Genomic DNA, 15,776 nt, shown 5'->3' with positions numbered 1-15,776 from the left:
TTTACATAGATAAAGGCCTGAAGGGATTTTGTAGTGTTATCTTTAGAGCTAGTTGTTGCTGTACACGCTTTTTAAGTTCAGTGAATAATATTTGATTGAAAAATATGTAGAAATGGTAAGTAGAACCTGTATATTAAAGGTGGAAATCATTAAGGAAGAAGACAGTAGCATGTAAATGAAATCTTGAAATGCTACTTAAAACTTGTAATTTGGTGTCAATTTTAGTTAATTTTTTTTAGTGCTTAGGTGAAAAACACTCTGGAGACTTTTGAGAAATTGTGTACTTTTATATTGAAACTTTATATATAGCTATTAAAATGCGTTTTATTATTGTATTTCATTTTCAAATGTGAAGTGGTTTTCCCCCTCTTCTACATGTCATTATTCTTTAATTTTCTGAAACAGCGTTTAGGCATGATCATTTCACACTTTACCACAGACTAAAATTGTCATTAACCTATCTATAACTTTGCCACAGTGTATGTCTCAAAGGAAGAATACTTTTGCTCTAAATTTTAATAGCGTATTTACAATAAATTTTAATATTGAAATTTTTTTAACCAAGGAGAAAAAATATCACATCAAATCCAACAAACTTGTGAAGATACAATTTAAGATCTTACAAAGCTAGAAAGTGCCCAAGAGAAACCAACTGTATGCCTCGTTCTTAAGGCAAATATATTCTCTTAAGTATTCATTCAGTTAAGAATCAAGAAAAACCATTATCAGCTTTCTAAGCTCATTCTCCTACAAGGGAAATTTGTCTTTGATGTCCTTTTTGTCTTCAGCCTTTAATACCATAGCAGTTTAATTATTTTGGCTAGCTATTTTAAAACGGTGACACAAAGAATGCTTTAGATATTTGGCAGTTTTAAAGAACCAACTTTCCTAGATATTGAAATAATTTTACGCATATTGTGAGAAGATGACACGTCTCAGAGGGTAGATAGGTTAATTTTCAGGTTTCTAAATTCCCCCATATTTGCTGACCATTTTGTAGCAGTGAGAGGTTTTTTTTGTTTTTCCCCCCAGCACTTATATAATATATTAAGTGCCATGCACTCTTCTAGCCCTTTTGAATTTTTATAACAACCCTATGAGCTAAGATTTGTGATTCTTCTCGCATTTCATAGATGAGAAAACTGAGGCGTAGAAGTTAAGTAACCTGCTTAAGTCCCTAGCCATTCAGTTTGCTGTTGCCAGAGTCTGAACCCACGTAGTTTGCCTTCAGCTTCCTAGCTATTCACCACCGTGCCATGCTGCTGCTCTAGTTTGTAATGATGAACTCAGTTAGGGAGTTACCACTCTTGGGGACTGGAGCAGACATCAAAAATACAGTTATGTTGGGGCTGGCTCCGTGGCCGAGTGGTTAAGTTCGCGCGCTCCGCTGCAGGCGGCCCAGTGTTTCGTTGGTTCGAATCCTGGGCGCGGACATGGCACTGCTCATCAGACCACGCTGAGGCAGCGTCCCACATGCCACAACTAGAAGGACCCACAACGAAGAATATACAAAACAGCTATGTACGGGGGGCTTTGGGGAGAAAAAGGAAAAAATAAAATCTTTAAAAAAAAAATACAGTTATGTTGCTAATATCCTTGCCTGGGTATATTCGGAAAGATGATTATTCATTTGATTGTGCTTCGTTTGTTCCATGCAACAAAACCTGAGCTTCTTATACTAGGTATACAAAGGGGATATAAAGATAAGCAAAATGGGTTTCCCTAGCCTAGAGCATAGAAGGAAAAATAAGGACTGGCTGGTCATTTAAGAGATAATTTTAATTGTCTTTGGTTTAAAAATGATCGAGTATTCACCTGTGCAACTCTTCTGCACCCTGTATTGTCATTTTGAGCTAAGTTCAACTACATTCCCAAAGTTCTGTTAAATGAATTTAGGCTAAACTAATGGACCTTTTAATTATGCTATCTGTCAAAAAAAGAGTTTTTGGGGAAAAAAAGAAAAGCACAACAAAAAAGAATTAAAAGAACATAAGTAATGTCTATTCACTGTATCTTTTTCATTGAGAGAAAAAAGCGTCCGTATTAATTTATGAAAGTGATTACCATGGATAGTGTTTTGGTATATACCCTCGTAGACTTCTTGTCTGCATCCATTCAGATAGGGGTGTGTATTGAACAAAAACGTGTTCAGACCTGTTACGTACTAACCTGCTTTTAGCACGCCCAAAAGAACTTCTACTTGGGATTGGTCGACTTTCTTTATAAGTTCCTTTCTGGATTCTGAACCAGCATGTTTTAACTGTTATTTGAGGGATTGTTCATTAACTTAATAAGCATTTATTGAACACCTAATATGTGCTATAGTGCTATTCTATTTGTTTTTTTTTTTCCATTAAGTAATAGTAATATGTAAGGCCTCTACAGTATGGTTTGTTTGGAAAAATGTTGCCTGTCTCTGAAGAAAAGTTGCAAAGCATTGCAGGCCCTAAAAATGGACCCAGTGCCATTTGACTATTACATACCAATGCAGACAGCTGCCTGTCCCCTCTGCTTCTCAGAACTCATTTGTTCATCATTCAGCAAACGTTTGAGTGTTACCATGTGCCAGGGATTATACTAGGCACCACTATTAGTTGTTCCGGAACTTAATGCTTCTTTGGCACTATTCACAAATGCCTGCTTAACTGGTAGTAAGATCTTATCTTTAAACCATCCATGTCCTTACCCTCTTGGAAAACAACCAGATTGAGAAATAAAGAAGCGTGTTTGAGCATTAGGGAAAATATCTCCGAATGTCATATACTGTGTTCCATAGGTGAGAGTCTGTTGGCTTAATACAATGATTGATTTATTGAACTGGTAATACCCTCATCCCAGCAACTCTGTGAGCCTCTGTGCTTGCAGGATAACAACAGATTCCTCTTAATTAACTGAGGTGCTGTGGGGAACAGCCTGCAACTGGCCTTCGTGGTTCTATCATGTCTATCCCATGGGAAGAAAGGAGACAAGCCACTCAGAGCTGCTCTTGACATGAGGGTGAGGGGCCTAGGGACTGTTCTTTTTAACTTGTCCTTAGCTCACCTTGCGGGCTGGGCCCAAAGACTGGCTCTTTTTTTGAGGCCTTGTATTATTTGTTTTTGTTTGGTTGGTTTCTGTGGGAGGGGGAGGGGGTCAGGAATGAACATTAATTAGTGGCTTTCTAATTAAGATGAGAGCATTGTAGTCCTCTGTTGAAATTAATCTACCCCAAATCTCCAGTATAGAAGAATTCTAAATAGTTTATGTAGGTACTCCACCCTCAAGGAAATGGAGCATAACTTTCCACTCCTTAAGTGTAGGCTGTGCATAGTGACTTCCTTCCAAAGAGTATATAGGCTGGTTCCGTAGTATAGAAAGGGGGTAAAAGAGTAACTTCACAGTGGAGAAGCCTGACAAACACTACCTCAGCCAGGTGATCAAGGTCAACATCGAGAGCGATAAGTCACATTGATAGTGTGCACCCTTGATGTGATGTGATGAAATGGCACTTTACCTTTATGACCTTCTTCCCCAAAACTCATAATCCCAGAGTAATCATGGGAAAAACATCAGACAGATTCCACCTGAGGAACATTCTACAAAATCCCTGATTAGTACTTCTCAATGTTGTCAAAGTCATCAAAAACGAGGAGAGTCTGAGAAACTGTCACAGCTAGGGGGAGCCTAAGGAGACTTGACAACTAAACGTAATGTGGTATTCTGGAGTGGAAAAAGAACATTAAATAAAAACTAAGGAAATAGGAGTGAAGTATGGATTATAGTTAATCACAGTCAGTGCTGGTTCATTAATTGTAACAAACGTACCGTCCTCATGTAAAATGGTAACAATACGAGTGAAGAACTCTGTACTACCTTCACAATTTTCTGTAAATCTAAAACAGTTCTAAAATAAAAAGTTTCTTTACAAACAGCAACAACAAAAATTAATCAGCTCACTCCTGGCTATTGACAGTTGACTTTTGCATTCATTTTGATTTGGGCCTATCTGAAGTGTTTCTCCACAATTTATACCAATTAATCAGGAGTTGATTTTGCTGTAATTGAGTTATCAATAAAATGTTGTTTAGTCTCATGTTCTTTTATAAGTATATTAAGGCAAGAGAGTATATTTTAGAATAATTTTTATCAAGACCAGTCTTAAAAGGATTTAGTTATTTAAAGGGAAGCCTTTTTTATTTGAATGCTGATAATTTTGAGTTTGTGGAAATTGTGAAGTGGTTAGATTTGTGTGGAGGAGGGTACAGAGGATAGATGTGGAAGGGGCTGTTACAAATGTCCAGAGGAAAGGTAATGAAAGCCTATCTGCAGAGTATTGGGGTCCATGGAAAAGAGTAGTTTTAGTCTTAACAGGGAAAATCAACAGGACAAATTGAATGTGGGAGTAAAAAGGGAGGAAAGGGTCTAAATGATTCCCAGGTTTCTGACTTGGGTGACCGGTTAAATGGTAATAAGAATAACCAAAATCGAGAATATAGGAAGAGGAAAGGAAAAAATGGGGATTTGTACTATGTAGGTTATAATCTTAGAGTTGTCCTAACACTTTATATTGAAGAGTTTTAGACTCTGTAATAAAATGTTTTACCTACGTTATATCATTTAATTCTTACAGCAACCTTGTATTTTATAGAGACTTCTATGGAAGTTTTGATACTAGATATGAATCACGACCATTTGTTGCAGTTAGAGATATGAGATAGAAATGTTATGATTGTGTAGTTGGGGCTTTACAGGGCCAGGATATGGACTTCAGCTTTGTAGGTCCAGAAGTAATTAGACTTGAGATGACTAACATTAATTGACTTGTAGGAGATTGATGTATAAATCAGAATGCCAAGTTGCTATTTACAGAAAGAAATACTATGTGAAATGGATTATAGTACTCATACCAGCTGATCAGCAGGGGTTTTTTCCCCCCTACTGGGAGAAAAAAGAAATCTGTGAAAAGCTAAATTAAAATTGGAAAATGATTGGTGAGCAAGATGCTTGGTTGGATGATCTTAATAGACAATGTCATCACCCTGTGGTGACTTTCCATATGATGATGTACTGAAAGCTGATAGCATTTTACTGATTTTACTAGGGGGCAGATCAGAATACTGGGAGTGCTTCTCAGAGAACTTTCTCTGTGGATGATGCTGCTGATACACTGATAAATTCTTTTTCTCATTCTTTCTCCAGGCTTCATACAAACTATTTCTTCACTCATTTTTTTTTTTAACTAGTCATTGTTTTCCAGAAAAAGACAATTTTCATTTTTTTTATTGTAATTTCATCCTGGTGATTTCTGTTATTTTTAATTTTTATCCTAATTGGACTTCTGAGTCTCCTCTTCTATAAATCTCTTCTTCTCTAGTTGGTATCTCTATCTTTTACTTACTAATTAACTGTTGTCTGATGTATTCACCTCATCTGCCAAAATAACACTGTTTCTGTGAGAAATCAGAAATTACCATTTGTCTTTAAAACACTTTGCTAGTAATATAATTTACTTAATTAGTTTAAAATGAGGCATTTGGATTAACTAATGCCACATATCTTTTAATTCTTATTTTTATGATATCTTAATCTCTCAGGATTTCAAGAAGAACAAAGATTTTAATATGGTTATTCTATTGTATAATTTACCATGTTTCTGTAAGTAGGACTAATTAACAGAATAAATTTGTGCTGAAATGAAAACTTGCTCTCCGTAAATCTGAATTTTGTAGTTTAATATTAGGATTTGATTTACTTTGTAGATTGTGATCTAGAAGTGAATTAGGATTATTTTGTCACTTCCAACAGTAGCCTGAAATTACTACCTTTCCCTTGTTCTGACAGTTCAGTTATTGTACTGAGAAGAAAAAGCAAAGACATGAAGTAATGAGAGAACAGAGAGGCAACAAGCTTTCAAGAATACATATCTGTTTCTATTTAAATGCATTAGTAACTTTCTGATCCATTGGCTCTTCTTTCTGAGGGACTTCAGCTTTCCCTAGCTTTTCCCCTGTTCACTTGTGAAGTGCAAGACCAGAAGAACAAGTAAGTGATGGCTCCATCTCAACAGACAGCTTATACTCAGAGGAGGAATCGCTCCTCTCTCTCTGTCCTTCCTTTGAGGTGTTGGCAGTGTAATGTGGGAATGTACTTCTGAAACTGGAATAGAAGACAGTGGGAAACATGGTTCCATAAGACCCAACTTCTAAGGAATATCTATTCAGTAATGTGACTTAAAAAAAAAAAAACGATGAAATTAGCATGGACCCACTTTCTAATTTAAAACTTAGTGTAACATTTATATATGTTGGCTACAAGAAGTAAAGTTGCAAATTAAAAAGATTTAAATAGTAAGCTCAAATATTATCTTAGTGTTTTAACTTAAATTTTTTTTATGAAACTAATACATATACGTAGCTGAGTCAAATAGTCCCACAAAGCTTGTAATGAAAGAGAGCTGTCTTCTGCTTTATCCCTCTTCATCTCTGTCCTCCTCCACCCGCCAAATAACTTGCAGCTTATCCAACAGTTTCTTAATTTATCAGTTGTAGGCATTATCTACTGATTTCATGTCACAGAAAGTGAAGATTTAAAATTATTAACATCCTCTGTTACCACCATTTCTGTCAACAAAGTTATATCACAATTTTTCTTTAAATCAATAACCTATGTTTACATTATTTTTAATGATTACATTTTGTTTTTAATAAAACTTTTTTCACATGATTTAGTGCTTACATCTTCAAAACTCTCCAAAAGAATTGTAAAACTCCTATATATTCTGTTTTTCACGTGGCCAAATGTGTAGGATAATCGATAATGTATGGCATTAGCGTCATGATTATGTCCTAGCCAAACATTCACTAGTATAATCTTGGGCCAGCACGTTTCCCCTTTAAGAATCTGAAATAGAGACCGGCCCCGAGGCCCACTGGTTAAGTTTGGGCGCTCCGCTTCAGCGGTCCAGGGTTTTGCTGGTTTGGATCCTGGGCACAGACGTGGCACCGCTCATCAGGCCATGCTGAGGTGGCGTCCCACGTAGCACAGCCAGAGGACTCACAACTAGAATATACAACTATGTAGTGGGGGGTTTTGGGGAGAAGAAGAAAAAAAAGAGAAGATTGCCAACAGTTGTTAGCTCAGGTGCCAATCTTTAAAAAAAAAAAATCTGAAACAAAGTCTACATAAGGTCTAGTATTTTATTTTAATCTACTGAATGAGGAGGATTAGAATCCTTAGAATTACTGAAAACGAACTAAAGCAGGAAACCTTAGCTTTGTATGAGGTTCATGAATGGGATTTAGGGGTTTGTAGACGTCCTCAGAATTGTAGGTAAAGATTTTTGCATGCGTTTCTCTGGGGAAGAGCCCATAGCTTTCCATTGATTTCCAAAGAAGTCTGTCACCCCTAAACAATGATTGTAACTTTAGTAACAATCACTGAAAGGTGTCTTTAGGCTGAGATTTCCAGTATACTTTGGATCACAAACCTGTTTAAAAACCTGATAAAAACTATAAACTCCCTTGGGGCCGGCCCGGTGGCACAGCAGTTAAGTGTGCACATTCTGCTTCGGCAGCCCGGGGTTCGCCGGTTTGGATCCCAGGTGCGGACATGGCACCATTTGGCAAGCCATGCTGTGGTAGGTGTCCCACATGGAATGTTAGCTCAGGGCCAGTCTTCCTCAGCTAAACAGAGGAGGATTGGCAGCAGATGTTAGCTCAGGGCTAATCTTCCTTGGGGAAAAAAAAAACCCCAAAAAACTATAAACTCCCAAATTTGAGTACAATTTTAGAGGTTCTTGGATACTCCAAAGCCTGTTCTCAGGCTTTTTGGACTTCCTACATGGGATTCATAGACCACTTCCATTAAGGAAACATATTCTGTGTCATGTTGGGCCATAGTGTCAATAATATTTTAGAGACTTAAATGGTTTCCTTTACACACATTCTGCATCTTCAGGCTGTTTCTCCGTACATTTATAACATTTCTCTATTCAAATTTTTCTCTCTCTTATATATCACCTTAGGAAAAACTATCTCAATATGTATCTTACTCGTATTTCTTGCCCTTTTTTTACTTACCTTTTTTACTATTGGAACAATTTTAAAAGCTTTTCTGTGTTTACTTCCCTTCTTTAGGTATGGGGGAAGATTCAGTGTCTAATATATTTATCAGCGCTGTCCTTGCCAAGTCCGACATTCTTTATAAGAGCAATTACCTTAGGTCTCAGTCTTAAAAAAAACAACTGGTGGAATATATTAAGGGAGCTTTTTTCCAAATTGTATTATGGGTTTTCCACATAGAACCTTTCTGTTAAGAAAAGTTGCTTCTAATTTCCCTTTTCTTTTTGTGGGATGGGGTAGCTTTTTCTTTAAGAAGCATCATTTCTTGATAATTAGTTCCCCTCTTCCTTTATGGTTTAATCTTTAGTGCTCTTTAGGATTACTTTGTCTTTTTGGCTTTGAAAATACTTCATTACCAATTCTTAAATATTAGATTATAATGATTGTTTTGTGTGTTTTGCTATCAACTGGATTTGGCACTACTAAATTACATATATCAGATTTTTAATTCTGCAGAATTCGTGATAATTTCCCAGCTACATAAAATTTGTCTTATCACTGTTTTTCCTACTATGTTATTGTTGTTACCTGGTTGTTCTTCATTAACTCTTTTATTAATATATACTATTCAAATTGAACCTGAGAGATTCTACAAAGCTAAAATTGTGTCCTTTTTAGGGTATTTTTTTTCTCCTTTGGTTTTTTTTCCCCCCTCTCATAATATTTCCCCTTTATAGCACTCTCATTCTATTTTTCTGCTATTCTCCAAATAGTGATATTTTGTTTACGTCTTAAAATATCAAAAAGTTGTGCATTTGAGATTTAGAAAAATTGAATTTCTGTTTGTCTCTAAGGGCATACTTTTCTTTAAAGAAGTATATTTTCATTTGATTTCAGAAGTTCCTTTTGAATATTTTTTCCAAGGAAAATAAAATATTAAATTAAATATCAAATTATGTAAATATCAAAATAATGTAAATTTGATTTTCAGTGCAATGCGTGTTTTACTATCTAAATTACCAAGACCATGGATTGTGGATGAGAAGAAAGATGATGGTTATACTGCCTTGCATCTGGCTGCCCTTAATAATCATGTAGAAGTGGCTGAACTGTTGGTACATCAGGTAGGAAAAGCAGTTCAATAATTTTTAACAATTTTGGACCATTGCCATTCATTTATTACTTCATCAACTACCTATTAGTAGGTTACAGTAAAATCCCATGATGATGCAAATTCAGATATAGTGCATATTCAGTCTTCTCCCTAACACTGGCTCTTAAATAAAGGGAGGCGGGAGAGAGAGAGAGAGAGTGTGTGTGTGTGTGAGGGTGAATACGTCAGCTCAGAATTGCCTCTGCACAGTCTTCCTGGATTGGTGCAATGAAATTGGCATCAACTAAAAGGGATTCCCCAAATCGTTGTCACTGTTGTGGAAGTATCAGTCAGCCACAGGACTAAGAACTGTCATGTTGATATCTAAGCTGGTGTGGCCTGTTGCCATCAGGTAACACCAGGCTGTAGCCAGGATCTGGGGGTTCAGTTCATGACTACTGATGGACCTCTGGAATCTGTGGTTGGAAAGCAGCACAGGCTCACTTTAGTCATTTTATTTATCTCAGAAATAAGATGACTGCATTTTTATGCAGTTGGGTTTTTGGGGAACCTATTTATTGCAGTTTTATGATGATGTTTTAGTATATTCAGAAAACTTTTAAAATGCTTCAGTCAAGCATATGCCACGTAGAAGCACTGAAGGTACCAAAGAATTATCCGTGATCCCTGACTCCAAGGAACTTACAGTCTAGTTAAGAAGATGAAACAGCAGAAAAATTTAGTGGATAGTACATTATTTGTAACTAAGTCCTGGATCATAAGATAGACACTCCATAAACTACAGAAATTTAAAGGAATTGTTCAAAAGTTAAAACCACATTTCACCTGCCGTTTTAAGCCTTTATTATTAAAATTATTTTTATTAGATGTATTGTTAATTATGATAAATTCCTTTTCATCCAAAATCCAAATAACTAACCTTAAGCCAATACCATGCTGTCTGGGTGATTGTTGCTTTGTGGTAAGTCTCCAGATCAGTTAGAGGAAGTCTTCCAACTTGATTGTTCTTTCTCAGAATTACTTTAATATTCTGGATCTTTCGAATTTCCATATTTTAGAATCAGATTATTAGTTTCTATTAAAAAGTCTTTTGGTAGTTTGTTTTTGCACATATTAGATTTATCTTTAATTTTTTTGATGATACTGTAAATTGTTTTAAATTTCAATTTCTAATTGTATATTACTACTATATGGAAATACAGTTTTTTTGGGTATATTGACCATGTATCCTGTGACCTTGCTTAAATTTCCATATGTCATTAGGGAAATGTAAATAACAGCTACAATGAAACACTACTGATCATCAACTACAGGGCCTGAAAACCAAGTGTTGATGAGGAGGTGGAGCAATTAGAATTCACAGACATTGCTGGTGTTTTTTAAAGCAGACACTTTGAAAAACAATTTGGCAGTTTCTTATAAAGTTTTCTTTTAAAGTTAAACATGTATTCACTATGTGACCTAGCAATCCCACTTCTAGGTATGTACCTAAGAGAACTGAGGACAAATTTCCACACAAAAACTAAATATTTATAGTTAGCTTTATTTATAATAGCTCCAAACTGGAAGCAAGCCAAATGCTCATCAACCAGTGCCTGGATAAACAAATTATGTACGTCCATACCATGAATGCTCCTTTGAAAAATGTTAATGATGGAAAAGTTCAGCAAGCTTAAAAAGGAAATCCCTCGCTTTCTGCATTTAAATGAGAGCAAACATGATAAGAAAACAAGCTAAGTACCTCATGATCTCACTCAAAGAAACATAAATAGTAAACAGAAACCTGACACTCCCATCTTCCAGAATATGTTGTGGCGTTACCAGAACTTCAGCCCTACCTGTGCCCTGGCACAGGTGGGTGAGTGTCAGACTGTAATCACAGGGCATGAATGGTCTAAGACGGAAACAGAATGATGAAGTTTATCTTCTGAATCTGTAGCCCTTTTCTTAATTTCACTTTTTTTTAATTATACTTGACATTGTGCTAGGCAGTCTTACATGTTACTTTTCTTAATCCTCACATTGATCCTGTAAAATAGGTTGTACTATTACCATTTTGGAGCTGAGGAAATAGGCATAAAATGGTATAGTGCTTGCTTAAGTTGACAAAGCTCGTTAAGTGACAGCACTTGAAGCCAGGTCCCAAGATTCTAAGCTCAGTGCTTTTGCCTCTCAGTCCTTTTCTCTGTCCTTGGCATCATGTTCCCTTGTAGTCCTTTGGCTATCCCAGGACCCTAATGGGATTTTCTGCTCTTCCTTTAGTAAGTATCTTTACATACTAATTAAGCATTGACTTCTTGTCACCCTCAAGCAAAGTTCCTTTTCACAGAATGAGGAAGAGCTCAATTATGCAACAAAAGGAAGTGACCTTATTAGGTTACTAATATAAATCTAAATCCAATTTGGAGACTCATTAATATAACTTCTCAGGAAATCTTTATGGTTAAAAGGAACTAATTATCTCCATTGCTCTGTAGTAGAGATTGAAAGGAAACTCTGACTCCGTGCGGCACTTTGTCCTTTAACTGTTCTTGGATGGAGTCTCCACAATAAAAATCATTGTTTTAAACTTGCTGTTCTACTTCAGAAAGTTTGCTGCCCCATCCAGTTCTTCCTGTATTGCCCTCCACTGTGACCATGTGAGAACAATGTCCCAGCAGCCAGAGGAGAGGAAAGTGGTCAGCAGTGTCCAATATTATTTATTCTTCACAAATAGTTACAGTTTTAATGTTTTTCACTGTTGTCAAATTTTAACTATGTAAACAACTTCTTCTTCAGGGTAATGCAAACCTGGATATCCAGAATGTGAACCAACAAACTGCCCTCCACCTTGCTGTGGAACGACAGCACACCCAGATCGTGAGGGTAAAGTGTTCACTAACAGGGCTCTTAGCTTGCAGTTGTATTTTAAGCAGACAGGTTCTAGAATGTCTTGAAAATTTAAGTGATGCATTGTTAGATTTCTCACAAGGCATAGTTAGATGTAAAAGTTATGATTTTGGGCTAATATTTGGTATCAATTTGGCAAAGATTTTTAATTAAAATAGGGAACATCTTAAAACTCTGATATTCAGTCTTTATAATTTTGTTTCCAGACTTGTGAAATCCCGGAATATTAAATCAGAAAATTTCAAAGTAACATGTAAAATAGTTTTTAAAAAGTACATTCCCTCTTTAATTTGTATAAGTGAGAGTGAGCTATAATTAAAAGGTTTGGCTGGACATTTGCTGCAGATTCCAGCAAAGCTGAAATAGATATTTTTATTTTACTAATCTGGTTTCTCCAGACAAAATATTTGAAAGATTATCTGTTTAAAATTTTTTTGTAGTATAGAGATTCTTAAAGTTTGGAGGCCAAACCAGCAGCATCAGCATCACCTGGGCCGTTGGTCGAAAATAAATTCTTGGGCCCTACCTCAGACCAGCCAAGTCAGAACCTCCAGGGTGGGAATTAGCAATCTGTGGTTTAACAAGACCCCCAGGTAATTCTGATGGACGTTCTAATTTGAGAAACACTGCCCTAGAGTGACAGTTTATGTAAACTTTTTAGAACAAAGTGAAAAAAAAAAGGGAAGGTAATTTGCCAAGACACGTAAGAGCATATGCTTGAGATTGGTTTCTTTGTACGATGTTTTTCTAAAACTCTGATAGCATTTGTAGAAAGGATTAGGGAAATTGTTAAAGCACCATTAGCAAAGTCTTAAATAAAGTTATATTTACTACTTAAAATAGCTATTGAAACATATAAGTTATGCATTTTATGTAAGAGGTTGTAGTTTACCAGACACTCCACATTTATTGTATTTAAAATTCCTCTCGTTAAAAACTCTTCATTTCTCTCTGGTTTTTGGACTTTCCTTATGTGACCATATTTGTAGAAAGTTGACCAAAGAGAATAGAATAAATAATTTTTGCTTGTTTGTTTACATAATAGAATAATTTTGAACATTATGGTTTGGTCCTGTTGGAAGTACTTAAAATATCCCAACTCACGTATCTAAAATTAAAGGGTGAAATAAATTGTCCTAAATTTCCCCCAGTTATCTTGATCTTAGAGTAGGTAAATTAAGCAACATATTGGTTCTTATTTCTTTCTGTTCTCTCAATATTTGAATAACCCAGGGCTTATCACTATTTGTAAGGAACCACAGGGGTATAGAGTAGTGGGAAGCAAATTTATGAAAATAATTAGCTTTAGTGGCAGCTCCTTCAGCTAGGTCCAGGACTCTCACTGTTACTGTAGATACATTGTAATTTCTTGTAGACGTAAATACTTTAGCAAAATGAGATGTGTTTCTCTTTTAGCTTTTGGTCCGTGCAGGTGCCAAATTAGATATTCAGGATAAGGATGGGGATACTCCTTTGCATGAAGCTCTGAGGCATCACACCTTGTCTCAGCTACGTCAACTTCAAGATATGCAAGATGTGGGGAAGGTTGATGCTGCCTGGGAGCCATCCAAAAACACAGTGAGTAAAGATAATCTTTGATTCAGTACTAGCAGAAGCATCTTTTAATGCAAGATCTTATATTTATGCTAATTTAACCTGCATCTGATAAAATATATAGTTTTTTAATAAAGATTGACACCTGAGCTAACAACTGTGGCCAGTCTTCCTTTTTTTTTGTTCCTCCGTCTTCTCCCCAAATCCTCCCCCCCCGTACATAGTTGTATATTCTTAGGTGTGGGTCCTTCTAGTTGTGGCACCTGGGACGCTGCCTCAACTTGGCCTGATGAGTGGTGCCATGTCCACGCCCAGGATCCAAACCAGCGAAACCCTGGGCCACTGAGGTGGAGCGCGGGAACTTAACCACTTGGCCGTGGGCCGGCACCTGATAAAATATTTTATCAGAGCTACATAGGTAGAAATTTAGTTTATGAACTAAATACTAGTCACGTATTGCTTTACATTCTTACCAAAAGTTGTTTCATGGTTCTTTTAACTTTAGCCATTCAGATAGATGTTGTGGTATCTTATTGTGGTTTTAATTTGCATTTCCCTTATGATTACTGATATTGAACATCTTTTCATTTGCTTGTTTGCCACTCACACGTATTTGATGAAGTGTCTGTTCAAATCTTTTTCTTTGAGGAGGATTGGCCCCTGAGCTAACACCTGTGCCAGTCGTACTCTATTTTGTATGTGGGATGCCACCACAGCACGTCTTGATGAGTGGTGTGTAGGTCGGTGCCTAGGATCTCAACTGGTGGACCTTGGGCCGCTGAAACGGAGTGCGTGAACTTAACCACTATGCAATTGGGCTGGACCTGTTCAAATCTTTTGTTCATTATTTTGTTGAGCTGTTTTCTTACCATTGAGTTTTGAGAGTTCTTTATATAATCTTAATACAAATTCTTTATCAGAAATGTGATATGCATGTATTTTCTCCCAGTCTATAGCTTGTCTTTTCATTCTTTTAACAGTGTTTTTGGAAGTGCAGAAGTTGTTAATTTTGATGATCTAATTTATCAGTTTTTTTCTTTCATTGTTTGTGCTTTCTTTGTCCTATCTGAGAAATCTTTGCCAAACCCAAGGTTGCTAGGGTTTTCTCCTGTTTTGTACTAGAAGTTTGTAAAGTTGTTAGTTGTTAGGTTTAGGTCAATGATTCATTTTGAGTTAATTTTTGTATATATAGTATGAGGTACGGATCAAAGTTCTTTTTTTTTCTTTTGCTTGTGGATATCCAGTTATTCCAGTACAGTTTGTTGAAAAGACTGTCTTTTTCTACTGAATTGCCTGTTGCACTTTTATCCAAAATCAGTTAACCATGTGTGTCTTTCCGGATTCCATATTCTCTTCTATTGGGCTATGTCTTTAGCTATGTAACGCCAGCCCACTGTTGTGATCACTGTAGCTTTATGATAAATGTTGAGGTGAATTAGTAAAGTCCTCCAATTTTCTTCTTTTTCGAAGTTGTTTGACTATTGTAAGTCCTTCACCTCTCCATATGAGTTTTAGAATCATTTTTAAGAATGTAAAGGGGTTCTAAGACTCAAGTATTTGAGAATTGCTGCCTTTCTCTATGACCGTGGATAAATTCTCTAACTCATGTGTGTCTCATTTTTCTCATTTTAAAATGACAGGAGGGGAGTAACTACCTCCATAAGGTTGTAAAGATTAAATCAGTTAATTCATGGAAAGTGCTTAAAACAGTTCTCAGTCCATTGTAGGTGCTCCATAAATGTTAACAATTATTATGACTATTTTCAAGTAAGATATTTAAATCAGTAGCTTGGATGCTATCAGAGCCTGGTTTGTCTCATTCACCATCTCTTGGTTAATTCTTAGGCATGGTTCTTTCCTCGGTGTCTCTCCCCTTATTGCTCCAAGTTGGTTGCTAGCAGCTCCAGAGCCAAATTGGCTAGAAAAGGGAGTGTTTCCTCAATATCTCAATCAGAAGTCCTGTTCCTGAGTTTTATTGGCCTTAAATTGACCTGATTTGGGTTATGTGTCATCCCTGAACTAATCACATAGATGAGGTGGATGTCTGACTGATTTGAGTCATCTTTGGTCCACCTCTAAAACTGGAGAACCGGTCAGTCCTCAAACTACGTGCCTGAGAAGATTAGAGGGAGGGAAGAGAAGGGGCAATGGCTATTAGGACTGCAACTCAAATGTCCACC

At 36.4% G+C, this 15,776-nt stretch overlaps 1 protein-coding gene across 2 annotated transcripts in view; it reads left to right on the top strand.

The window, feature by feature from the left end:
• MIB1 (MIB E3 ubiquitin protein ligase 1) overlaps positions 1–15,776 on the top strand; it is a 141,318-nt gene that overhangs the window by 98,020 nt on the left and 27,522 nt on the right. For both annotated transcript variants that reach the window (XM_070629701.1, XM_070629702.1), the window contains exons 13-15: positions 9,031–9,163; positions 11,932–12,018; positions 13,459–13,620. In XM_070629701.1, coding sequence (XP_070485802.1) covers positions 9,031–9,163; positions 11,932–12,018; positions 13,459–13,620 — 382 coding nt within the window. The remainder of the gene's footprint in view (positions 1–9,030; positions 9,164–11,931; positions 12,019–13,458; positions 13,621–15,776) is intronic.

The sequence above is a fragment of the Equus przewalskii genome, chromosome 7, assembly GCF_037783145.1.
Source record: "Equus przewalskii isolate Varuska chromosome 7, EquPr2, whole genome shotgun sequence".
Lineage (NCBI taxonomy): Eukaryota > Metazoa > Chordata > Mammalia > Perissodactyla > Equidae > Equus > Equus przewalskii.
Note: the sequence above shows the minus strand (reverse complement) of the source record. Positions and strands in the feature narration are given on the sequence as shown.